Source organism: Stigmatopora nigra, chromosome 15 (genome assembly GCF_051989575.1).
Source record: "Stigmatopora nigra isolate UIUO_SnigA chromosome 15, RoL_Snig_1.1, whole genome shotgun sequence".
In the NCBI taxonomy this organism is placed as follows: Eukaryota; Metazoa; Chordata; class Actinopteri; order Syngnathiformes; family Syngnathidae; genus Stigmatopora; species Stigmatopora nigra.
This window is the reverse complement of record NC_135522.1, coordinates 1,782,130-1,810,000: the sequence shown is the minus strand read 5'-3', so window position 1 is coordinate 1,810,000 and position 27,871 is coordinate 1,782,130. Positions and strand designations below refer to the sequence as shown.

The 27,871-nt window shown below is 33.3% G+C and overlaps 1 protein-coding gene across 3 annotated transcripts in view; it reads left to right on the top strand.

Moving 5' to 3' along the window:
* The window catches only part of LOC144208490 (uncharacterized), a 59,930-nt gene that overhangs the window by 30,361 nt on the left and 1,698 nt on the right, over positions 1-27,871 (top strand). For all 3 annotated transcript variants that reach the window (XM_077734377.1, XM_077734376.1, XM_077734378.1), the window contains 6 exons: positions 5,869-5,916; positions 12,729-12,792; positions 17,299-17,367; positions 19,164-19,240; positions 21,404-21,462; positions 21,598-21,703. In XM_077734377.1, the coding sequence (XP_077590503.1) occupies positions 21,603-21,703 (101 nt within the window). In that variant the 5' untranslated portion in view covers positions 5,869-5,916; positions 12,729-12,792; positions 17,299-17,367; ... (1 more) ...; positions 21,404-21,462; positions 21,598-21,602. The remainder of the gene's footprint in view (positions 1-5,868; positions 5,917-12,728; positions 12,793-17,298; positions 17,368-19,163; positions 19,241-21,403; positions 21,463-21,597; positions 21,704-27,871) is intronic.

Sequence of the window (27,871 nt, the reverse complement as noted above, 5' to 3'; positions counted from 1 at the left end):
GCCCTATAATTAGTGCTCATATTTCTAATTAGGGAGTTCCCAGTGGCATTTTTATGAATGTGAGTCAATGGGTTTTGCCAATTTGATGATATATCCCATAAAGAAGTAACAAGTAGCATGTTTAAATGTCTTTTTCTTAGTTTTTTTGCGAAAAAATAGTTAGCAAACCAGTTGTTTGGGACAAAATTAGGTTGCGAATAATTTAGATATTTTGTTGGCATCAAAAAGTTAATTGCCTGAAATAAAGTTTCATCTAGTTTAATTTAAATTAATTTATATAAGAAATAGTCTCTCGGTTGTAATTTTTAAGGTTTCTTTGCTCCAGAAAGTTTGATGCCCTAGAGTAAATGTGTCAAAGTGGTGGCCTGTGGGCCAAATATGGCCCGCCACATCATTTTTTTGTGGCCCGGGTAAGTCAATCATGAGTGCTGACTTTCTGTTTTAGGGTGAAATTAAAATGAAGAGTATAGATGTATATTACATTTCCTGATTTTCCTCCTTTTAAATCAATAATTGTCATTTTTTTTATCTTTTTTTTCAGTTTTTAGATCAAAAAACATTTTATAAAATCTAAAAATGTATTTAAGACAAACATAAATCTATTTTGAATCGCCTCCGTATAAATACTCCCTCCGCTGTCCAGACCAAACACAGGTACAACGCGTCTAGCTCCGCCCACTGCCTCACCTGGTGTATGTAGCTCCGCCCACCACCTCACCTGGCACCCATAATTAAAAAACGCAACCCGATCCGTTAAAGAATATAACAGGGATATTCCATTCCTTCCCAGCGAGCTGAAGTTTAGGTCAGTGTTGTGTTTGCATTGTGATGAGACGCGATACCTCGGGGGCCGCCTTTGCATTTCTCCGTGAAGCCCCCCCCCCCCCCCCCCCCCACCCCCGGCGGCCTGTCACTTCCCATGCGGTAGCACGTTAGATGGGCACGCCAAGCCTCTAAATAATTCAGTTGGGTGATCGCTCGGGCACAGGCACGCTAACTCGTGGAAGGAAATCTTGCGTTTGTTGGCGGTATGAATGGATTTTACGGTTCGATGCCGAACGGGATACGTTTGTCGTTTTCGTCTGATTGGACGCGCGCTTTCGCCGGGGTGAGATCTGGTCAAACGTTAGGGAGAGAATGAATATACTAAAAATAACATGGAAATGCAGAGGCGGAGCTAATGGGTGGAACAGGGGGAGGGGCCAGTGAGTTATTAGTCGGGGGGTTCCATCAGATTTTTTTAGGACAATATAGACTACCGGATAAAATAGATTATAGCTCTGAAAATATTTGTTACGTTCGCCCAATCACGTTTTTCTGCGCTTGCTTAGAATTGCCATCGTATTGCAATATGCATGCCAGCAGGTAGGGGGCAGTGTCATGCAACCGTTTTTATTGAAATAAGGTTAGGAGTAGTGTCAAAAAACGGAACTATAAGTTTTAGTGGCGGGTTTTGAATTTTGAAAATGTTTTAACATGTATTTTTAGGAGTAAACTTAACTCAGAAAGTTTCACTAGTTTTTGAGTGATCTTTTTTAAGCAGTTTATATTATTTGGATGTATTTTATTTAGATATGGAGTGAGCCGATTGTCAAATTTGGACAATTTTTAGTCATTTTTTGGTTGAATTCAATTCTTATATTTAATATAACTGCATCTATTTAAATTTAGAAGGCCTCAAAAAATGCTTTTTACTTGGTAGAATAAACAATTTGACAATAGCTAAACCTGAAACGACGTTTAGACAAAACCGTAAAAATGTCCCTAACGAGTAAAATCAATAAAATACGATATAAATCAAGCATTAGTACTCAAGCACTCTCTCAATATCAATTGTCCAATAATTTCCCATCGCATCCTCCCCACTCGCATCCTTTTTTGTCACATCTCCAAGCGATTAAACGGGTCGATTTCTGCTCTCCGTGGGTGATTAATCCCACGGGGTTAAGAGATTAGGAAGAAAAAGAGAGCGGCGGCATTGAGCAAAAAAAAGAAAGCCTTCTTAATGGATTCACCCCATTCATGAGGCTAATGAGATTGGATTACAGGAGATGAAGAGAAAAACACACGTGTGAGGGCGGAGAGATGAGAAGTGACCCCTTGATTTGGAGGTGGGATCACACCTTGGAGAGTTTGCTTTTAGCGAGTCCAGCCTATCGTGACTCACCGTTTTGGGGGGGGGCGGTCCTTGGGGTTCCTATCTCAGGGACTGTCTGACAATCTGTTGCAACTTCACACTTGAGTGTCTTCATTGAAATTCGCTTAATGGTCAATTTATACGTTTTTTTTGGTCATTTTAAATTGTGTACAGCGTCCAAGGGTGTCAGACTGTTGGTTTGCGGGCCGTTTAATCGTCAACTTGATTTCACGTGGCCCGGATAATTTTGGATATAATATTTTGATTTGTTTGTTATTGGAGTAAAAGAAGTGGATATTTAGTTTTTTTATAGATCTAAAACAATTTTTATTTGAGTTTTTTTAAAATATATTTTTAGATTTTACAAAATGTTTTTTGAACTATAAATATTTATTTTTTTTAAAAATAAATGGATTAAAAGAATTGGATTAAAAGCTTTGAATATTCAGTTTTTTATAGATCTAAAATAATTTTTATGTGAGTTTTTTTTTAAATATATTTTTAGATTTTACAAAATTCTTTTTGAACTAAAAACACTGAAAAAATTGGTTGAAATAATGCAACTTATTGATTTAAAAGGTGGAAATCAGGAAATTTAATATACATCTATACTCTTCATTTTAATTTGATCCTAAAACAGAAAGTCGGCACTCATGATTGACTTTCTCGGGCCACACAAAATGATCCTACGGGCCAAATTTGGCCCTCGGGCCACCACTTTGACACGTGGTGTCGAAGGTTCAATTCACAGCGGTTTTTTGGTATGCCATTTTCCTGCCATATCACCAAAATACACCCTTAAAATAGTACTTTAACGTCAGATCTTTTAAGTCATTATTTCTTGACACCTATTCAATTACATGCTACTCCGTACGACAACCTTTTCAAAATAAAACGGGAAAAACTTAGCCCATATTGCTCTGCAATTTAAAATGAATTCCTTCCAAAGCATTCAATGTATTACATTTATATCTTTATACTCCTAACCCTAGTCTACATTTATTTTCTTCTTTACAGTTCACAATCCTGCAAAAAAATACTCTTATTTTTGTTGATTTTTAGTAAGAGTTTTGAGTTACAAACAGACGAAAAAAAACCCCAAAAAGAAAGTATATACTTCTTTAAGTGACACTTTAATGGGCTTAAATTGCTCCGATAAATACGGGAATTACGATACACTTTCTCCCAGCCACTTTTTAGGACTCGTGTCATTTCTCCTATAATTGCCCACGTCACCCCCAGGTTGCGAACCTCTTCCACGTCAATCGCTTTACCCCGTGACGTCGAGTAGTAAGTTCCACGTAAGAGTTTTGACCCGTTATGAAATATTAATGAAGCTTTCGGAAAGTACGCTAGATGGCGAGCCAGGGCGAAAACGGAATACACAAAGGGCCAAAATGGGTCGGGGGCTTCGTCGGGCATTCATTAACCTTACTAGCGCCGCTCTTTATTCAAAAGATGGCCGCCACCAGGTCCGACGTTATCTCGGAATTCTTTTCGATCCCCAGAGTTTGCCGAGAGGAGGCGGGGAAAAGGTCACACTTTGGATCGGGGGTTCCGAGACTCTTAACTTCAGCTCCGGCACCCCCCTTAACGTTTCCTTATTTGAATTGCTAATTTGGCAGCCGTCAGTGGACCTCTTGAGAATTTTTAAAAACGAAGATTTGAACCAAATAGGTGGAAGAATGTGGGTGGAGGAAAATGCTTAGGGTTGGATTTGAATGGGCTTCCGTTAATGGAAATTAAAAATGTGTTATAAGTTTTATAATAAGTTTTTTTTTCCATAAATGCTGACGTTGATGGATGTCCGATCTATTTTGGCTAGGTTGTACTTGGACACTCAATGCCAACCTTCCCACTGGAAATTGATATTATGTCTATAACTGTCAATGCCAATAAATGACAAAATAATTTATTAGGGTAATACAAAGTTTATAGATTCACAGGACCGAAACAAACTTTGCTGAACAATGAAAAAATGTCCAGTGACTGCAAACAAGTCACAATTAAAATAGCTCAATTCATCAAATTAAGTGACTTTTTTTATATCAGTGTTTATGGAAAACAAAATATTGAAAGTTACCATATAGACTTGTCAAGCTCAAATATTGTTTTACACATATACATACATATATATATATATATATATATATATATATATATATATATATATATATATATATATATATATATATATATATATATATATATATATATATATATATATATATATATATATATATATATATATATATATATATATATATATATACACATCTCCCTATACACATACATATATACACATATATACATATAAACTACATAGATATACACATATACATATATATATATATATATATATATATATATATATATATATATATATATATATATATATATATATATATATATATATATATATATATATATATATATATATATATACACATTTATAGATATAAACTACATAGATATACACATATACATATATACTACATACATATACACATATATACATATATACTACATACATATATACATATACACATATACATACATATACACATATATACATATACACATATACAAATATATACATACATATACACATACACATACATACATATATACATATAGACATATATACACACACACATATATATATATATATATATATATATATATATATATATATATATATATATATATATATATATATATATATATATATATATATATATATATATATATATATATATATATATATACATATATACATATATACTACATACATATATACGTATATACATATATACATATACACATATAATTTTTTTTGCTCTGACTTTATAGAATTCCATAAATTGGACTTTAGCGTTAAACACACTACACATACAGTATATAAATATATGATTTCTATTAATATTTGAAGCCATCTTCCCTCGGCACTAATAGCCTCCCCTTATGTGTTTCCAAGCGGAGTGACCCAGAGGTGAATAGCAAATTTGCGACTCAACCTGGCATGCTAATTTCTCCCCACTTTTAGTATTGATATGCTACCAGCGACTGAAACGATAACGAGTCGGAACGACGTGCCGTTGCTGCTTCTGCTGCTGGAGTATCGGAAATAAAAAAACGGAAACGCTTGAAAATAAGATGCTCGGGAGGCGGCGTGTTATTTTTTTTTTTTTGTGGCGGTAGAATGAAAAAAGCAATGTAAATAGAAGGAATAAAAGGTTCATAATAGACGCGGTGGGAGCTCATCAAACGTGGGGCCAAAAGAGCTGGATTGCTCCCACCTGGCTTGTTGTGTGCGGATCAGGACATGAATTTTAACCTTGCTATGATAGCGCAGGAGCTAAATAAGTAGATGCGAGTAAATCGGCAGTGCAAAAATTACATCATTTTTCAAAATATATATATATATTTGTCATGTTTTGGTGCTGTCAAAAATTGTTTGGGTGTAAGTTAGTAGTTGCCAATAAGTTAATATATGATTATAACATTAATGCACTTAGAATAGGCGTTTCCAAAGGTAAATTATGAAAATATATCATATATGTTCCCCAAAAGAAGCTGAAATACTACCTACTACATTTTTTTCAGTGTAAACATGCCTGTCAATCATTTCTGTCAATGTAGAAATTTCAGTGTTTTGTTTTACATTCATAACTTTTTAAATTTTATAAAGTGCTCTTGATGATGGCTGACTTTACTTTTTTATTTTTCAGTAATCCAAATGGACTGGACATCTTTCACCATAAATGGCAACCAGTAAGGTAATTACTTTCCAATATTTTTTTAGTTTTTAGTTTTACCCGATTTTCAAGTTGTGACCTTTTCATTTTTGGAAAAAAATTGGATGCCCTTGAATTAACGCCATATATATTTTTAGATGTTCTAGTCTAAGCTCTTTTAATCATGTTATTGAATCTTTTCAATCTATCTATGTATATATAGATTAGATTAGAAAACTTTATTCAATTCGTATTCGGGAAATTGTCACAGTAGCAAAAGGGTGAGAATAAAGACACAGAAAAATACATTTTGGACATAAATAAATAGGCAACAAAAACGTTAATTAATAAATGGACAAAGAAATACATAAATACACAAGTCCTATAGTATATAGAGTTTGATACTAGACATTTTTGCTCACTGAAAAGTTTTAAATTTTGCTCAAAATGTTGTTAAAGGTTTTGCTAAAAGTTTTGATAAGTTTTGCTAAGTTTTGCTAAAAGTTTTGCTTAAAGTTTTGCTAAAAGTTTTGCTAAAAGTTTTGCTAAGTTTTGCTAGGTTTTGCTAAAAGTTTTGCTAAGTTTTGCTAAAAGTTTTGCTAAAAGTTTTGCTAAGTTTTGCTAAAAGTTTTGCTAAAGGTTTTGCTAAAAGTTTTGCTAAGTTTTGCTAAAAGTTTTGCTAAGTTTTGCTAAAAGTTTTGCTAAAAGTTTTGCTAAAGGTTTTGCTAAAGGTTTTGCTAAAAGTTTTGCTAAAAGTTTTGCTAAAAGTTTTGCTAAAAGTTTTGCTAAAAGTTTTGCTAAAAAAAATGGCACAATGAAGCTACTAAAAAAAGTAAGGCATGACAATATAGTGAATTTATTTTTATATATATTTTTTTGGTTAAAATGAATTTGCCTTCTTTCATTCTGAATTGACTTTTTGGTGCAGTGCCGTATGATCCAATTAGAAAAAACAAACATACCGCAATAAAAAAAAACGACTCTCCACGTTCTCTAAACGGACAAGCCAGCAGGATGGCCGCCGTCCCCTAATTAGACACCCGCCGTTCGTCACGGACTCGTCTGCCAAAAGATGAAAATGCCATCTTAATAGCCTTCGGAGAAATGCCTCATTACGGCGCTTATCGTGATCAGACGCGAGAACAACCGGCGTCACAACCACGAGACAACGTACAAAAACAGTCGGCAAAGTTTTACAGTCTTGGCAGAGGCCTGACATTTGTCGCTCCTCCGTTCACGTTGTCACATGAAAACCTGTCATTTTTGCCCACTTAGAGACCAATCAAAAGCCTTCAGAAGACCTGGACAGTATGTCATCAGTTTGATTGCTTTGAACCAAAAAAATAGTTTTCTTGTTTCCTTAAAATTTTTCTATGAAATACAGTCAGTCAGAATTCTATAAAGTCAACTAAACTCTAAATAAACAATAGTTTTTTTCAATGGAAATTTAACATTGTGTTTAATAAATAACGTTAATTTATTGGGATATTGAATGGAATTAAAAACTTTTATTGTCATTATAGAAGTATAATGATATTTAATTGTTTTATGAAGTACTTAGGTTGATATACATTCATTTAGCTATTGCATAAATAATAAAGTAAACATTTTGCATCAATGCCAACCAATAATTCAATACTAGAAAATATCTTTAAAAAACAAAAAAAAGTAGTTTTAACCCCTCAAAAGTTTTAAGTAAAGTCCAGTGTATTTTTTGCGCAGTTTTAAAGTATTGTTGCAAATGTTTTTCTATTTCTTTAAGTATAATACAGCATAAATTATTATTTTTAAATATATTGATCATGAAAAAGTATCTAAAGAAAACAGGTAGATTAATATACATAAGATAAACCAACCAACTTGCCTCTGTTTCTCGTCTTTGTAATGTTTAAAATCCGAAATATCGTTAAATTCTTACATTTTTTGCGCTTAAATCAACTGCGGGATTTCACGACTCATTCATACAAAGTGTTTTTTTACAGTATTGTTATTTCTTTTTGATAGCTTCCCGAGACGTCTTCCTTCCCATTAATGCCGCCAGCTTTATTGCGCCTTCTACCGTTATTAGCGTTTTAACTACGTAAACCCGGCGCCGATTCGAGTCCGTCTATGGGGGTCGTCCCGGTTGACAGACGGCAGATGGTGGCCTCGGTGCCAGTTGCCCTCTTCCGGCATTCCTTTTGGAGGATATCTCCCCCAAGGCCTGGCCTGGTTCTGCTTGCGATACTCTCAGGTGCTTCCAAAAACGGGCTGGGGAGCCAAAACCAGAACCGCGTTCGCCTCTTTTTTAGTATACAGAAATGTCCCTTTAATTCATCATGGATAAGGTTAAGATGGCCGTCTATTTGTGCACAAAACTCAGGGTGTCTAAACTTCGGGGTAAGCTGAAAATGATAAAAATGTGGTTTTTATATCAAATTAAATCAATTAAATCAAATCTATAGACTTTGTTGTTATCATACATAGTTGTGTATAACAAAATTGGTGGTACTACTCCACAAAGTGTGTTTTCCCTGTTAAAAAAAACACAAGTAAGTAGTATTAAAATATAAAAAGTCATAGCTTGGCAAGGTAAGTTAAAGAAATATTGCACAATGTAAGATATTGCACATTATTTTGCAATATTTTATTTCCTATGGCCCGCACATGAAGCTTCAAATCAGGCTACTTTTTAATAGTTTTGTATACTTTGTAGTTTATGTCTAAAATGTCTTTTGCTGTGTCTGTATTCTCACCCTTTTTGCTACTGTCCTCAATACGAGATGAATAAAGTTATCCAATTCAATCCCATAGAAGCGATATGATACAATTTGGAATTAGGATTATTTTAGATTAAAACTTTATTTCATCCCGTATTCGGCAAATTTCGGGTATTGATTTCGATACATAATTTAGGAAATGATTCTACATGATCTACAATAACAATTGTCCAACTAATAACCAGATAAGCTAGTTTTTTGTTCAACTTTTTTTCTCTAAATTGAAAGAAACATTCATTCATGTATTGCCATCCCTCCTATCTCAAACAGATTGGACATCTGTAGCTTTCTGAGTTAATTTCGGGGCATTTTAAATTTTTTCGTTCACATTTTTTGGTCACTTTCTGTTGATTTATGCGCATGTCCAGGTCACTTTTTATGGATTTTAAGGCCTTATTAATTCTGGGTTAGTGAACATAAAGTGACCCCATCAATCAAAATGTCGAATTTGGATGAAATATAATTTAAAAAAATGATTTTATAGAAGTTAAATGGCGCCAATTGGTCTGATTTACAAAAACCAAATCACCAAAAACAGCCAATTTTTTGTACCCGCTTGAAGTTTACACCTTTCCGATTTGCACTTTAGCGTTTAGCTGGCGCCGGATGGCGGTCCAAGTCTCTTACGAGCGGTGGCCATCTGTCTAAACGCCGATGACACAACAGGGCCACTCCCGCGTTATCTTGTTCTATTTATTCCTCGATAATGAAAAAGCAGCAGAAAGACAAGTTCGGCCAATGGCTGCCAAATGTGGACCGCCACGAAAAATGTCCCCCCTCTCGCCCATATGGTTTAGCAGCGGGCTGCCGGGGTGCCGGATCTTGGGTCGCCACTTGTAATGTTCAGGAAAGGATTTTGTTGCGTTTGGGTTCATTCGTTTTTGCGCGTTAATCCCGATGTTGTCCGTTTTTTTTGGAGGGGAAGTTTGGGTAGCGGGTGTCATTTTGTTTAATAAATTTAGAAGTTGTGAAGAGGTCCTGGAAGTGCATAATCTGGGATTAAGGGAAAGGAGGAGTGTGGGTAGTAAAAATAGGTTTTGGTGAAGTTATATTTCGTTCAAAATCTTTGTATTTTTTCAAGGAAAGAACATTTTTAAGTCACATTTATTTGTGTGAGTAATGTTCCTTAGATTTTAATATTTATATATTTTGTATTTTTCAAAGTATGGTAGTAATAATAGGGGTGATTGTACTTAGTGGGTATCTGCGATATTCGAGGGATTACTGTACTTTTTCGAATAAGGCATTTTTTAAAGAAAAATATTGCAATCATAAGTTGGTATTTTCGATAAAAAGTGTTACCTTGTTAAATAATAAATGTTGCTAGGTAAAATATTTAAAATATTAAGAGAATCTGCTTATTGAGTATATTAGGAAAATATTTCGTATATTTGTGTGTTTTTTAAAGAAAAATATTGCAATGATAAATTGGTATTTTTGCTAAAAGGTATTACCTTGTTAAATGTTGCTAGTTAAAATATTAAGAGAATCCTCTTATTGAATATATTAGAAAAGTATGTTTGTATATTTTTGTGTATTTTTACTTGATAGGAGAGCTATGACAAATATTTACACTATAAAAAGTACATAGACGATTTTTTTTGCTTTGCGACAAAAAACCTTGCCGTCCCATATTTTAGTTATATTATTTTATTATTTCAAAATAGCCTGTTCTCGGATCAGCACGTGTCCGTCAATACAAGTCGACTCTTCTTCAAAATTGTCCACCCGTAACATGATCACAACTCCAATATGTGCACTGTGTCGCCTCAGGTAGTCCAGAGGTGACTTTTTGTAGCACATGTGCAAAAAAGTCCATATTCCCAGCAAGGCCCACGGCACCCCGATAGAAAGAGTCGGCCGGGCCGCCCGCCGGGAGAGCGCCTGACGGCTGGGACCAAACCCACCGTCACGGACCCCCGCCCGGTTTCGGCCTACGCTTGTCTGAAGCCATTAAAATCACAGTACTAATGCTGGCCTCCATGAAAATGTATGGAGACATTTAAGTCACCTATACTTCTTGTTTATTTGACATTTTTTCAAAAAATAACCATCCCATAATAATCACTGAGATTAAAAATGACATTTTATTTTAATGGTAAGCGATCACTAAGTAGACAGTAGATAAAAAGTTAACCTTTGACCCTCGATATAGTAGGGGACTACTTTTTTACTCATTTAAAAATTATATTTTAATTATACATAAACATAAATTGGAAATTTAAGGGTTAAAATCAATTATAAATGAGAAATTTGATTTAAAAAGACGGCGATTACTTCCATAATAGATTGAATTTTGACCTTTGACCCTCGATAAAGTAGGTGACTACTTTTTAACTACTTACTTTTTAAAAATTATGTTTTTATCATACATAAACATGTATTGGAAATGTAAAGGTTAATAATATATAAATAAATATAATAAAAAATAAATAAATATAATAACAAAATAAATATATATATATATATTAAATAAATAAATAATATACAATAATATAATAAATAAAAATATATATATATTCAAAAAGGACATTTAATTTTAAAGCACAGCGATACTACAGTGGATGAAAAATGACCTTTGACCCTTGATATAGCAGGTGACTACTTTTTACTCATTTAAAAATTATATTTTAATCATATGTAAACATATATTGGAATTTTTAAGAATTCTAAATGACTAATTTCATTTTAATTGACCTTTGACTCTTTATAAAGCATCTGATGAATTATTCCTCATTTAAACATTATATTTCAATCATAAATAAACATATATTGGAAATTTAAGGGTTAAAAAAATACATAATTCGTCCATTAAAGGGTTACAATTTTTTTCCCTTGACCTTTAACCTTGTTTAACCACCATACGACTTTCCCAGTCAACATTTATTGGACGTCAATGCCAGCCAATGGGTTAAATAAGTATCTTATAAAGGTTAAAAAATAAAAAAACGATCAATTCTAGATGTAATATCAAGCATTTAACTATCCGCTTTCTATTCATTTCCCGCCTTTCAGGCAGCCAGGAAATGAATCACGATGCTGTCAAGGCGAGAGAGACGCAGGAGCAATAAAAGCCTGCAAAACTTCATATTACTTGCCTTTTTTTAGTCCTTGAGGACACTCACAGGCTTCTAGTGGGATGTCGCGTCAATATTGCGTTGGCTAACGCTGACGGGCAGCTCGTATCTACGTCGGATATCCACTGTCCGCTGCCTAAATTCCACTTTTCCACATTCTCTGTAGTCGAATTGCAAGGAAATACTGTCAAATTTACCGCAGTCTGACTTGTAGGGGGCAAATACTTTAATGGATTACAATGGGAAATATAAGTTTTCTTGTTTTTGCTAAGGCAGAAGTTAGTATTTCCCATAATTGGAGTTTTTTGCATGGTAACGCGCTCGTAACATAACATGAACTAATTTAAATGAACTCTGATTACGATCTAAATACACTCAAAGATAAATTTAATCTAACTTTACACTAAACTTAAGTCTAATTTTGTTTTAAATTTTGATACTTTTCTTCTCTTGAGTTAGCTCCGCCTCCATCCTGATTTTCAGATGCAACCTATCGAGAGTTGTTTGCTTTTTCTCGTATATTAAGATAAATATTTCCACAAAATTTTACTCGTATCTCAAATTGCTCGTATGTCAGGGGCACTCGTATGTAGAGGTACCATTGTATAGCCCAGATATGGGCAAACTACAGCCCGCGGGCCACATCCGGCCCTTTAGGCTTTTTAATCCGGACAGTTGATGTTGTTCAAATATTTTTTCCCCCAAGATGGCGCTGTGACGCAGAAGCTAGTGGCAGTAGCTGTGTCCACTCTTATTTGATTTTAGTGTTTTACAGCCTTAAAACATCTTTTTTTGAATGACATTTTAATATTTCTTAATCCATTTCTTTTGACTTGACTTTGTACTTTATACTTTTTACTTTAATGATGAGTATATTAATACTTGAGTCCTTTTTTTTCTGTTTATGTTTCATATGTACTGTTAACGGATGCACTTTTTTAAATGTATCGTATCCTGTATTTTCCCGCTAGCTTGTTGGAGTCCTCAACTAACTTTTTATTTTTTATTTTTTTTCTAGGACATCACCTTTAGACGCTACCAAGCAAGACGAAAATGACCTCCAACTTTTACGCACCTATCAAGTAAGTGAATGTTTACATTCTTTTAAAAAGTAGAAATATTAACTGCAAAAGTACAATGTAAAGTACTCAAATCTGATTGGCTAATCTAGTCTCAGCGTTTAAAAATGTCTGCTCACTACCGAATACTACTGTATTTATTTACATTTTCTCCGCACTGGAAAACTTAAATCCAGCTTTTTTGACTTTATCTAAATAAGTTCTTTCAGCTAGGGTGTATTCGATGCGGGTGTCGTCGCCCGACTTTATCGCTTCGATCGTAATCGTGTACAATCTGTGTGATGATTACGCAATAGTTAAATTGTTTGCGTAATGGGATGCGAACATGAAATGTGCCACCAAATCCTTTGTAATCACACGCCAGGACACGACAATATTGAATGTGCTCCAACGTTTACTTTTTAAAGTAAGTCACGCTGAGGAATACTCCACGCTTTTCACAGCTGTGCAGCATATTGCGATATTTAATGAGGACACATGGACAAAGACGGCAAAAAAATTGTTTTTTAAACAATGACTCGTATTTAAAAGAAGTAGTAGTTGTTGTATTTCCTATAAACCTTCCATTTTTTAAAGTAAAAATCTAATCATCTAATTTAATAAAAAAAGGGACATTTATACACAGGCCAGATTTAAGAATGTTTATTCTTTTTATGATTAATGTAATTGAGTTATTTTAAATAATTCTTTTAAGTAAGTATTATGTAACATTTGCAGTTTTTTTTATACATAATTGATTTATTTTAAATAATTATTTTAAGTAAGTTTAGATGTAATATTTGCAGTTTTTTTAAACATAATTGATTTTTTTAAACAATTATTTAAAGTAATATGTAATATGTAATATTTACAGATTTTTTAAATACATAGTTGATTTATTTTTTATTTAAATTATTATTTTAAGTAATATGTAATATTCACAGTTTTTTTATACATAGTTTTGTTTCTATTACTATTTTCTAATCCCTTTTTAAAGTTAATTCCTCTATTATTTTATCAAGGGGGTGCTGGAGACTATCCCAGTCAACTATGGGCAGTAGATGGGGAACACACAAAATTAGTTTCTATTATATTACTTTAAAAATATGTTTTATTAGTTTTTTCCTTTCCAAACGAAACTTTCCAGGTGAAAACGGCGTAGCGGATTCCGCCCAGTAAGCACATCGACGTGCAGCTCGCTCGGTGACATATTGCGTCTGTAATCAAAACGTGTCACCAAGATGTATTATTAGCATCATTGGCCCTAAAGTGGCGTTATGACGCGTCAGGGACAGCGGGCCAACGGGCCGCTCGACCTCGCCGCCATCAATCTTGGCCGCCTGCCGCTTTTTAAATATGTGCATTATCGCCACTTTTTAAAGGGAGGAAAGTGGAATTAATTAGCGGGCCTTATTTTGGGTGCTGGGAGGTTAAAAAAATGCCACAATGAGGGATAACCTTTCATTTTCTATCACTTCAAATGGGCCATTGGGAGTTTTTTTTATATTTTATACCTTCAATTTTATAATATTTGATTATATATTAAATATTTGATAAATAGGTGCCCAAAATTTGACTCGTATCTCAAGATAAATATCAAAATTTTACTCTTATCTCAAGATATATATTTGCTCCAAATTTTACTCGTATCTCAAGATAAATATTTGCTCAAAAATTTACTCTTATCTCAAGATAAATATTTGCTCAAAATTTTACTCGTATCTCAAGTTAAATATTTGCTAAATTTTTTTACTTCTATTCCAAGAAAACTTTACCCGTATCAAGATTAATACTTGCTCAAAATTTTACTCGTATCAAGATCAATATTTGCTCAAAATTTTACTCGTATCAAGATCAATATTTGCTCAAAATTTTACTCGTACCTCAAATTAAGTAATTGCTCAAAATCTTACTCGCATCTCAAATTGCTCGTATGTCAAGGTACCCCTGTACTATAATATTTTAGGGGTTTTTTTGGCTCACCCGATGGCAAATCAACTCATAAAATCAAACTCTCCACCCCAAAAGCTAACTACATTGAAGTAAAGTATTAAAATGGATTCCAATCCCATATGAATACGTTTCCCACCCCCACGCAATATGAGGCCTTGGTTTCTCCCAATGGTATGTCAACGATTTTGATTAATTGGACGGCGAAAGTGCTGGCTGGCAACATTGATCGGAAACGCCAACAAGTACAAAATTAGGGACGCTCGCGAGCACGATCGATCGATGAAAGCCGCCCGGCCCTCGTCATCGGCGCCGCAAACCTTTCAGGTCTTCTCAACCAATTTGACTGGGATAAATGTCCAATTTGTCTAAAATTTGTCTGGGTCAACAAAATTTGGCGCCGTCCATTTGTACTTTTAACGTTAGCATTATTTTGCACATTTTTTGCATTAGCAATGGGGGTCCGCGATGCATCTGTTCGATTTATTTGCGCTTATTGGCTATAAAATTTCACACATTTGTGGGCCCGGCTGGAGGTCCGACTTGAGGACTTTGCGGGGAGCCAGGTGAGGAGTGATGGCAACTGTTGACAAGACAAGAAAGCGATAAAATTGATAAATGGCAGCAAGGGTCCAAAATGAAAGTAGTGTCTCCAGAGGAGACTTTTATTGATTTTTGCCGATCAATGGGATTGGGTTTATTATGAAGAAGTAGCGGAGGCGGCTAGGTAGCAAAGGGCATCGCGCTTTGGTCACATCCCAGAATTTTGAGTCGACAGGGATTGAAAAAGCTTCTTAGTCAGTGGTGCTTTAAATTGCGATGTTTTTATGCAGTCGTTTTTGTCTTAAGTTGAAAGCAAATGTGTAAGATTTGTGTGCACTTCAAATCGTTACCATTAGAGGGCGCTGGGTTGTTTTGAAGTGAAATAAGCTAGTTAAGATCCAGAAGAAGAAAAAGTTGTTTTTCTTTGCACTTATTGATTAATATTAGTTAGATTAGATTAGAACTTGGAAATTTATTTATAATTAACATAAATAAATAAATAAATATAAAATAATCAATACAAATAATATAAGTATATTAAAAAATATATATTTATAATATAAAAAATATTTTAAAAAAATAATGAAAAATAAAAATAAATATTATTCTTACTCATTTAAGGTAGAATACGCTCCAGCACCCTCCGCGACCCTCGTGAATATAAGCAACTCGGAAAATGAATAAATCAGGAAAATAAACCGTTAATTAAATCAGCTTTTTATGATTTTCAAATGATAATAATTACTCATTTACTGTTATTTTTTTAAATCTTTCATTTAAATAGTTGATTAAAAATTGCTCTAACCTATTAAAATGTCAATAATATTCATCTTTTAAAAAACTACAGCATGATCCTTCAACAAAAAAATACATTCATTCATTTTGTGAACTGTATATTATTTTTATTTATTTTTTTAACTGTGTGTGTGAATCCCTTTGGAGTTTTTTTTTCATATTTTTGAAGTATATGAATATATTGGACATTGACTAGATGATTATATGTGATGCAGAAGAATCGATCCCCTCAGGATGCTCCATCATTGGTTGAGGGTTGTTTTCCCACATGTTGTGAAATATGCAAATGAGCCCCCTACATTACCATACCTATATTCTAAAAAAAATCATATCTGGAGAAATGCATCCAAAAGAGTACGAATTGAATATTCACGCACTTTAATTAGCGGAAAAGATGCAAGAGTGGCGTTCAATGCGCTCTTTTTGGCCGCCGTGCCTTCGGGATGGGACGCTGATGCTCGCGTTGATTTTTTTGTGTAGCGGCGCGCACCGATAATCATTCATCAATGCGATTCGACGTTCAAAAGCCATGGGGGAGGGGCTTATTTACTTCGGGAGGACCAAATGTTGTTATGTGGAGGTCAGGGGGCGGAGCTAGGAAGTTTGTTTTTAATCATTTATATATTTGAAGTAAAAGTTTAGATGAAAAAAAATATTACTGCATTTAAATGATCATGTTTGCTATGCGCTGTTAATAGCAATTAAATGTTGTAGTACTTTAGTGTATACTATATATTTATTCACTGGGCGGAGAAATACTTTAAAAATCAAAGAAGAAATGTACATTAAATACAAGAAGTTTAGAATTTAAATTATGATGTTATGTACTTTATATTTGTATATATTAGTTTGTATATGTAAAGTAAAATACTGATATGATGACTACAATGATTGGAAATAACATAGAGGCACCGTTTAAGACACTGGTGTCAAAGTGGCGGCCCGCGGGCCGAATCTGGTCCGCCGCATCATTTTGTGTGGCCTGGGAAAGTCAATCATGGGGGCTGACTTTCTGTTTTAGGATCAAATTAAAATGAGTATAGATGTATATTAAATTTCTTGATTTTCCCCCTTTTGAAATCAATCATTGTCATTTTTTAATCATTTTTTCTGTTTTTAGTTCAAATATCATCTTGTAAAGTATAAAGTATAAGTATAAATAAAAAATAGATTATTTGATAGATTTCTTAAAGTTAAAAAAAAAAAAACATTCACAAATGACCACTACTTCATTTTTTTCAGAACGAAATCTACCCGACAACAAGTCCAATCAACTAATCAACGCCTTCATCACCCCTTGACCACAGACAGGTAAACATCCCCAAAAGCCTCATAACGTCCATCCGTGGGAGTGAAAAGATGGACTTTTTAGGGGTGCCGGAGGGGGGTTCGCATTATGCAAACTTCTCAGTGATTAATTTTCCTACCTGAGATGATGTTTCCAACGTATTGATGGATTGCCATCGAGGTTCTGCACGTTTACTCGCTGATAAATCGGCTGTCGCGACACCCAAACGTGGCCTTGCCCATAAACGCTAAAGCTATTACGTTACGCTATAAGTGTAAATATTACATCCATTAGGGGGGGGGGGTAGAGAGGCGGGGTCGGGGGGGATTACATTAAACGCCGTAGGGCCGCCAACCTGAGAAAAATATCCGCGGAAAGTGCATCCGGACACGCGGCTTTTAATCTGCATGTAAGATGTTTAGCCAAAGTCCTTGACATTAATCGGCCTTCGTGTTTCAAGATGGCGGGGGGGCTTCGAGGGTACGGGGTGGGGGGTAAGTTGACAGAGCGTGCCGTCGCATCCGCCAACTCAAATTAGCCGTGGGGTTGAGGGGCGGGGAGAAAAAGGCACGCCATTTTGTATGGGTTAATACCCAATGGCGTTTATTGCCAGGGGTTGAGTCGATATTGGAGGGGGCGGGGTTAGAGAAGTAGGCAATTTTTTTTTATATTTAGGGGTCCTGGGTTCGAATTCAGGTTGGTACACCTGTGTGGAGTTTGCAGGTTTTCTACCTAGGGGCTTGTGTGGGTTTCTTTGGGTATTCTAGTTTCCATCAATATTCCAAAAAAATGCATGCTAAGCTAATTGGACACTGTAAATAGGTCCTAGCTAGTAGGCCTTGTGATTGGCTGGTTGCTGTCTTTGTGGCCAGAGGCAGCTGGGACAGGCTCCAGCACCCCCAGTGACAATAGTGAGGGTAATGTGGTTCAGAAAATGAAGGAATGATTGATATATGAATTTCAAACTAAAGGTAGACTGTGTAAAATTTATCTAAACTATTTTCCGAATTTGTAAGTTGTAATTTTATGGGTTTTTTGTGGGTTTTTAGTGGGAGGGGCCACCCAATCAATACTTTAATAGCTGCTGTTAATCGTTTTCGTTATCAAAACTGGAATTAATGTCGACAGTTCTGTAAAAATTAAGACGTAAACATGAAATACATACTAGTAAAGCAGTGTTATTATTGCAAATGCTGTTTTTGTTGACAATTTGCAGTTTAGAAAATCTTTTTTTGCAGTATAAGATTTGGTGGATTGCCCCTCCTGTCCACTAGGCGTCGCTAAATGGTTTCACTCGTTTGAAATGGCTCGCTGCTCACCTTTTTTAATCGATATTTTGGTTCTTTTAATTAGATTTCAGCTTCTTTTATGTGTACATAAAACCTGCAAAAACTGACAAGGAGCTGAGATGCTAATGAGAAACACACATTTGATACCCCCCCCCCCCCCCCCCTTTGGAGTATTTCATTTCACCGGCCCAATGATAATCCTTAATTAATTATACCTGCTCACTATTTCTCAATCTCTAATTTGGATTCGGAAACACGGGTGCATCTTTTCAACACAGCTCTCGATTTAACGCAAAAATAAATAAATAAGGTATTTATTTAAGGTATTTTTCCAAATGGAATTTATTCTTGTACAATGGAAATGACATATTACAGTAAGGCTTCTTTTTCTTGCAAAAAAACGACAAAAAAAAGTCTAAATGCACTTTTTTGCCAATGTAACTGGCTAAACATCACATCCAATGCTTTACATACAAAGACGGACTAATGCAAATGTCTTCTCTTTACATTTCTTCTTTTTTTTTTTGCAGTGTTTTGTGACCATCTGCCGACTGCAAGCGTTGAAGATCAAACCTTGTGAACAGCTGCCGTCATTGAAAGCCAAAAAGTAGGAACATTTTTAATTGGGAAGTTATTATTTTAACACATACTCTATACTTCATAGCATATATTTCGTAGATAGTACGTTTTTTGTCTGTTTTGGTTCGTCCGCCAATCAAATACGTGCTCGCCAGGCTTTTATTTTGACAGAGTTGACCCCAAAAAGGCTCTCAAACCAACAAAATCAATAAGAAGTCAATGGGAAATGGACCAAAATCGAAAGAAAACAGCCAAAATCAATAAGAAGTCACCCAGAATTTACAAGAAGGGACTTTTGTAAGTACTCTAAAAGTGACACAATTATTAACTGGATAGTTTGTGTAAATTGACAATGATTTGACAAGGAAAAGAATGCTCCAAAATGTCCCAAAATAACTGAATTTCATCTTAAAATGTCCCAAACTACCTAAAATTCATCTTGAAATGCCCCAAACTAACTTAAATTCATAATGAAATGTCCCAAACTAACTAAAATTAATCTTGAAATATCCAAAACTAACTGAAATTCATCTTAAAATGTCCCAAGCTAACTAAAATTCATCTTTAAATGTCCAAAACTAACAGAAATTCATCTTTAAATGTCCAAAACTAACTGAAACTCATCTTAAATGTCTCAAACTTACTGAAATTCATCTTAAAATGACCCAAAATTACCAGAAAGTGGCTAAAAAACAGGGAGCAGCCATGTTTTTTTAGCCAAAAATGAATACTAAATGATCCAAACGTTACAAAAAGTAACTTCTAAGTACCTTAAGTTACACAAAAGCGACGTAAAATTAACCTTTTGACAAGGACAAAAATCTAGTTCATTTAAATTAGGTGGACTGACTTTGAATGCTCATATTTTAGAGCCAAAAACGGCACAAGACGTTTTATTTGCGGCGTGGTAAAACAAAGGCGGGTCCCCACCTACAGCAGAACGCAAGTCGCAACGTGCTAAGTTCCAAAAGGAACATGTTAATCACCGTATTCAAATATTTGCTTTTAAACAAGAACAAAAAAAAATATGCCCAGGAGGAGCTCATGGAAAAATAGTTTGAAGTTCACTCCCATGTCTCTTCATTAAATGCAGTACAAAGCCCAGAATTTTAAATTCAGGATAATATAGAATACTTGGGTTCATTTTAGTTTGCGTGATTCATATGCGACTTCTTTTTAGAGCCATTAAAAAAAATGTTTAACTAGTGGTTGGATTGATTATATAACTTTATTATTATCGTATTTGTGAATTTTTATTGTCACAGTAGCAAGAGGGTGAGAATACAGACAGAGAAAAATACATTTTAGACATAAATAGATAGGTAATAAGTAAGAAATATAGTATGATATATATATATACATACATACACACATTTATATATTGTATATACTTATACATATAAATACACACTTATATATTATATATATACTTTTACATCTACATACACACATTTATATAGAATATCTATACTTATACATATACATACACATATGTATGTATTATATATATACTTTTACATATACATACACACATTTATATACTATATATATACTTATACATATACATACACATTTATATAGAATATCTATACTTATACATATAGATACACATATGTATGTATTATATATATACTTTTACATATACATACACACATTTATATACTATATATATACTTATACATACACACATTTATATATAATATATACACATACATATACATACACACATGTATGTATTATATATATACTTATACACATACATACACACATTTCTATATTATATATATACTTATGCTTATACATATACGTACACATGTATATATATATACTTATACATATACATACACATTTATATATTATATGTATACTTATACATACGCATAAACAAACACATACATACACATTGATGTACATGTATACATGTATACATATGGATGTTCTTAACATTAAACCATTTAGTAATGCAATGATACCTTTTTTTGCTCTAGATTTCTACAAAAAAAACTATAGTTAAATATCAATAGATATGGTCATTCTTCTGTCTTTTTTGGATCACTTTCAAATGGGGACTTTTTTGACCCGAAGGGCGTGTTGAACACGCCTGCACTTGTAATAGCTGCTACTTTTCCTCCACCTCCTATTCGTCTTTGTCCTCAGTCTCGTCATCTAACTTGTCTTCTTCCTCTTCAAGTTGGGTGAAAACGACACCACTGTTTTTGGACAAACCGGCCGATTCGACCAAAAATAAAGGTAATCGTACATAACGGTGTGTGAGAAAGATGGCAAAGGTTGTAAGTTTGGAATATTTTGCTTTTACACAAGACATATGGATTTGTTGTGGTGGATTTGTGTTTTATTTATGTATTTTTGTTGTTGTTGTGGTAGACAATATGAAGACCGCAGAAGCCTTGTCGGCGACCCTCAGCACCAACAGGAATTGTGCTTTTGAAATCACCAACGTCAGCTCCGTCTACTGCCTCATTAACCCCAAGTAAGTCTGCTCCCTTCTTCATTTGTTTTCAGGTCCTTATTTTATACAGTGAGGCGTCTTTAGTTCTAAAAAATATTGTGTATAAGGCTTTTTAGTTTTTTAAAAAAAATGTATAATAAGGCAAAACGACATAGTATAGTAAGGCTTTTTATCTTCAAAAACGACATAGTATATATAGTAAGGCTTTTTGTCTTCAAAAACGACATAGTACAGTAAGGCTTTTATTCGCAAAAAACAACATTGTATAGTAAGGCTTTTTTTCGCAAAAAAAACGACATAGTATAGTAAGGCTTTTTTTCGCAAAAAAAACGACATTGTATAGAAAGGCTTTTTTTTCGCAAAAAAACGACATAGTATAGTAAGGCTTTTTATCGCAAAAAACGACATAGTATAGTAAGGCTTTTTATCGCAAAAAAACGACATAGTATAGTAAGGCTTTTTTTCGCAAAAAAAACGACATAGTATAGTAAGGCTTTTTTTCGCTAAAAAACGACATTGTATAGTAAGGCTTTTTATCACAAAAAACGACATAGTATAGTAAGGCTTTTTTATTGCCAAAAAACGACATAGTATAGTAAGGCTTTTTATCGCAAAAAAACGACATAGTATAGTAAGGCTTTTTTTTCGCAAAAAAACGACATAGTATAGTAAGGCTTTTTTTCGCAAAAAAACGACATAGTATAGTAAGGCTTTTTATCGCAAAAAAACGACATAGAATAGTAAGGCTTTTTATCGCAAAAAAACGACATAGTATAGTAAGGCTTTTTTTTTCGCAAAAAAACGACATAGTATAGTAAGGCTTTTTATCGCAAAAAAACGACATAGTATAGTAAGGCTTTTTTATTGCAAAAAAACGACATAGTATAGTAAGGCTTTTTATCGCAAAAAACGACATAGTATAGTAAGGCTTTTTTCGCAAAAAAAACGACATAGTATAGTAAGGCTTTTTTCGCAAAAAAACGACATAGTATAGTAAGGCTTTTTATTGCAAAAAACGACATAGTATAGTAAGGCTTTTTATCGCAAAAAACGACATAGTATAGTAAGGCTTTTTATCACAAAAAAAGACATAGTATAGTAAGGCTTTTTATCGCAAAAAAAACGACATAGTATAGTAAGGCTTTTTATCGCAAAAAAACGACATAGTATAGTAAGGCTTTTTTATTGCCAAAAAACGACATAGTATAGTAAGGCTTTTTATCGCAAAAAAACGACATAGTATAGTAAGGCTTTTTTTTCGCAAAAAAACGACATAGTATAGTAAGGCTTTTTTTCGCAAAAAAACGACATAGTATAGTAAGGCTTTTTATCGCAAAAAACGACATAGAATAGTAAGGCTTTTTATCGCAAAAAAACGACATAGTATAGTAAGGCTTTTTTTTCGCAAAAAAACGACATAGTATAGTAAGGCTTTTTATCGCAAAAAAACGACATAGTATAGTAAGGCTTTTTTATTGCAAAAAAACGACATAGTATAGTAAGGCTTTTTATCGCAAAAAACGACATAGTATAGTAAGGCTTTTTTCGCAAAAAAAACGACATAGTATAGTAAGGCTTTTTTCGCAAAAAAACGACATAGTATAGTAAGGCTTTTTTTCGCAAAAAAACGACATAGTATAGTAAGGCTTTTTATCACAAAAAAAGACATAGTATAGTAAGGCTTTTTATCGCAAAAAAACGACATAGTATAGTAAGGCTTTTTATCGCAAAAAAACGACATAGTATAGTAAGGCTTTTTTTTCGCAAAAAAACGACATAGTATAGTAAGGCTTTTTTTCGCAAAAAAACGACATAGTATAGTAAGGCTTTTTATCGCAAAAAACGACATAGAATAGTAAGGCTTTTTATCGCAAAAAAACGACATAGTATAGTAAGGCTTTTTTTCGCAAAAAAACGACATAGTATAGTAAGGCTTTTTATCACAAAAAAAGACATAGTATAGTAAGGCTTTTTATCGCAAAAAAACGACATAGTATAGTAAGGCTTTTTATCGCAAAAAAACGACATAGTATAGTAAGGCTTTTTATTGCAAAAAAACGACATAGTATAGTAAGGCTTTTTATTGCAAAAAAACGACATAGTATAGTAAGGCTTTTTATCGCCAAAAAACGACATAGTATAGTAAGGCTATTTATCGCCAAAAAACGACATAGTATAGGAAGGCTTTTTTTTCGCAAAAAAACGACATAGTATAGTAAGGCTTTTTATCACAAAAAACGACATAGTATAGTAAGGCTTTTTATCACAAAAAACGACATAGTATAGTAAGGCTTTTTATCACAAAAAACGACATAGTATAGTAAGGCTTTTTATCGCAAAAAAACGACATAGAATAGTAAGGCTTTTTATCGCAAAAAAACGACATAGTATAGTAAGGCTTTTTTTTTCGCAAAAAAACGACATAGTATAGTAAGGCTTTTTATCGCAAAAAAACGACATAGTATAGTAAGGCTTTTTTATTGCAAAAAAACGACATAGTATAGTAAGGCTTTTTATCGCAAAAAACGACATAGTATAGTAAGGCTTTTTTCGCAAAAAAAACGACATAGTATAGTAAGGCTTTTTTCGCAAAAAAACGACATAGTATAGTAAGGCTTTTTATTGCAAAAAACGACATAGTATAGTAAGGCTTTTTATCGCAAAAAACGACATAGTATAGTAAGGCTTTTTATCACAAAAAAAGACATAGTATAGTAAGGCTTTTTATCGCAAAAAAAACGACATAGTATAGTAAGGCTTTTTATCGCAAAAAAACGACATAGTATAGTAAGGCTTTTTTATTGCCAAAAAACGACATAGTATAGTAAGGCTTTTTATCGCAAAAAAACGACATAGTATAGTAAGGCTTTTTTTTCGCAAAAAAACGACATAGTATAGTAAGGCTTTTTTTCGCAAAAAAACGACATAGTATAGTAAGGCTTTTTATCGCAAAAAACGACATAGAATAGTAAGGCTTTTTATCGCAAAAAAACGACATAGTATAGTAAGGCTTTTTTTTCGCAAAAAAACGACATAGTATAGTAAGGCTTTTTATCGCAAAAAAACGACATAGTATAGTAAGGCTTTTTTATTGCAAAAAAACGACATAGTATAGTAAGGCTTTTTATCGCAAAAAACGACATAGTATAGTAAGGCTTTTTTCGCAAAAAAAACGACATAGTATAGTAAGGCTTTTTTCGCAAAAAAACGACATAGTATAGTAAGGCTTTTTTTCGCAAAAAAACGACATAGTATAGTAAGGCTTTTTATCACAAAAAAAGACATAGTATAGTAAGGCTTTTTATCGCAAAAAAACGACATAGTATAGTAAGGCTTTTTATCGCAAAAAAACGACATAGTATAGTAAGGCTTTTTTTTCGCAAAAAAACGACATAGTATAGTAAGGCTTTTTTTCGCAAAAAAACGACATAGTATAGTAAGGCTTTTTATCGCAAAAAACGACATAGAATAGTAAGGCTTTTTATCGCAAAAAAACGACATAGTATAGTAAGGCTTTTTTTCGCAAAAAAACGACATAGTATAGTAAGGCTTTTTATCACAAAAAAAGACATAGTATAGTAAGGCTTTTTATCGCAAAAAAACGACATAGTATAGTAAGGCTTTTTATCGCAAAAAAACGACATAGTATAGTAAGGCTTTTTATTGCAAAAAAACGACATAGTATAGTAAGGCTTTTTATTGCAAAAAAACGACATAGTATAGTAAGGCTTTTTATCGCCAAAAAACGACATAGTATAGTAAGGCTATTTATCGCCAAAAAACGACATAGTATAGGAAGGCTTTTTTTTCGCAAAAAAACGACATAGTATAGTAAGGCTTTTTATCACAAAAAACGACATAGTATAGTAAGGCTTTTTATCACAAAAAACGACATAGTATAGTAAGGCTTTTTATCACAAAAAACGACATAGTATAGTAAGGCTTTTTATCGCAAAAAACGACATAGTATAGTAAGGCTTTTTATCGCAAAAAAACGACATAGTATAGTAAGGCTTTTTATCGCAAAAAAAAACGACATAGTATAGTAAGGCTTTTTATCGCAAAAAAACGACAAAGTATAGTAAGGCTTTTATCACAAAAAAACGACATAGTATAGTAAGGCTTTTTATCGCCAAAAAACGACATAGTATAGTAAGGCTTTTTATCACAAAAAACGACATAGTATAGTAAGGCTTTTTATCACAAAAAACGACATAGTATAGTAAGGCTTTTTTATTGCCAAAAAACGACATAGTATAGTAAGGCTTTTTATCGCAAAAAAACGACATAGTATAGTAAGGCTTTTTTTTCGCAAAAAAACGACATAGTATAGTAAGGCTTTTTTTCGCAAAAAAACGACATAGTATAGTAAGGCTTTTTATCGCAAAAAACGACATAGAATAGTAAGGCTTTTTATCGCAAAAAAACGACATAGTATAGTAAGGCTTTTTTTTCGCAAAAAAACGACATAGTATAGTAAGGCTTTTTATCGCAAAAAAACGACATAGTATAGTAAGGCTTTTTATTGCAAAAAACGACATAGTATAGTAAGGCTTTTTTTCGCAAAAAAACGACATAGTATAGTAAGGCTTTTTATCGCAAAAAACGACATAGTATAGTAAGGCTTTTTATTGCAAAAAACGACATAGTATAGTAAGGCTTTTTATCGCAAAAAACGACATAGTATAGTAAGGCTTTTTATCGCCAAAAAACGACATAGTATAGTAAGGCTTTTTTTCGCAAAAAAACGACATAGTATAGTAAGGCTTTTTTTTGCAAAAAAACGACATAGTATAGTAAGGCTTTTTTTCGCAAAAAAACGACATAGTATAGTAAGGCTTTTTATCGCAAAAAAACCACATAGTATAGTAAGGCTTTTTATCGCAAAAAAACCACATAGTATAGTAAGGCTTTTTATTGCAAAAAACGACATAGTATAGTAAGGCTTTTTATCGCAAAAAACGACATAGTATAGTAAGGCTTTTTATCGCCAAAAAACGACATAGTATAGTACGGCTTTTTATCGCCAAAAAACGACATAGTATAGTAAGGCTCTTTTTCGCAAAAAAACGACATAGTATAGTAAGGCTTTTTATCGCAAAAACGACATAGTATAGTAAGGCTTTTTATCGCCAAAAAACGACATAGTATAGTAAGGCTTTTTTTCGCAAAAAAACGACATAGTATAGTAAGGCTTTTTATCGCAAAAAACGACATAGTATAGTAAGGCTTTTTATCGCGAAAAAACGACATAGTATAGTAAGGCTTTTTATCGCAAAAAACGACATAGTATAGTAAGGCTTTTTTCGCAAAAAAACGACATAGTATAGTACGGCTTTTTATCGCCAAAAAACGACATAGTATAGTAAGGCTCTTTTTCGCAAAAAAACGACATAGTATAGTAAGGCTTTTTATCGCAAAAACGACATAGTATAGTAAGGCTTTTTATCGCCAAAAAACGACATAGTATAGTAAGGCTTTTTTTCGCAAAAAAACGACATAGTATAGTAAGGCTTTTTATCGCAAAAAACGACATAGTATAGTAAGGCTTTTTATCGCGAAAAAACGACATAGTATAGTAAGGCTTTTTATCGCAAAAAACGACATAGTATAGTAAGGCTTTTTTCGCAAAAAAACGACATAGTATAGTAAGGCTTTTTATCGCCAAAAAACGACATACTATAGTAAGGCTTTTTATCGCCAAAAAACGACAGTATAGTAAGGCTTTTTTTCGCAAAAAAACGACATAGTATAGTAAGGCTTTTTTTCGCAAAAAAACGACATAGTATAGTAAGGCTTTTTTTCCCAAAAAACGACATAGTATAGTAAGGCTTTTTATTGCAAAAAACGACATAGTATAGTAAGGCTTTTTTTCGCAAAAAAACGACATAGTATAGTAAGGCTTTTTATCGCAAAAAAACCACATAGTATAGTAAGGCTTTTTATCGCAAAAAAACCACATAGTATAGTAAGGCTTTTTATTGCAAAAAACGACATAGTATAGTAAGGCTTTTTATCGCAAAAAACGACATAGTATAGTAAGGCTTTTTATCGCCAAAAAACGACATAGTATAGTACGGCTTTTTATCGCCAAAAAACGACATAGTATAGTAAGGCTCTTTTTCGCAAAAAAACGACATAGTATAGTAAGGCTTTTTATCGCAAAAACGACATAGTATAGTAAGGCTT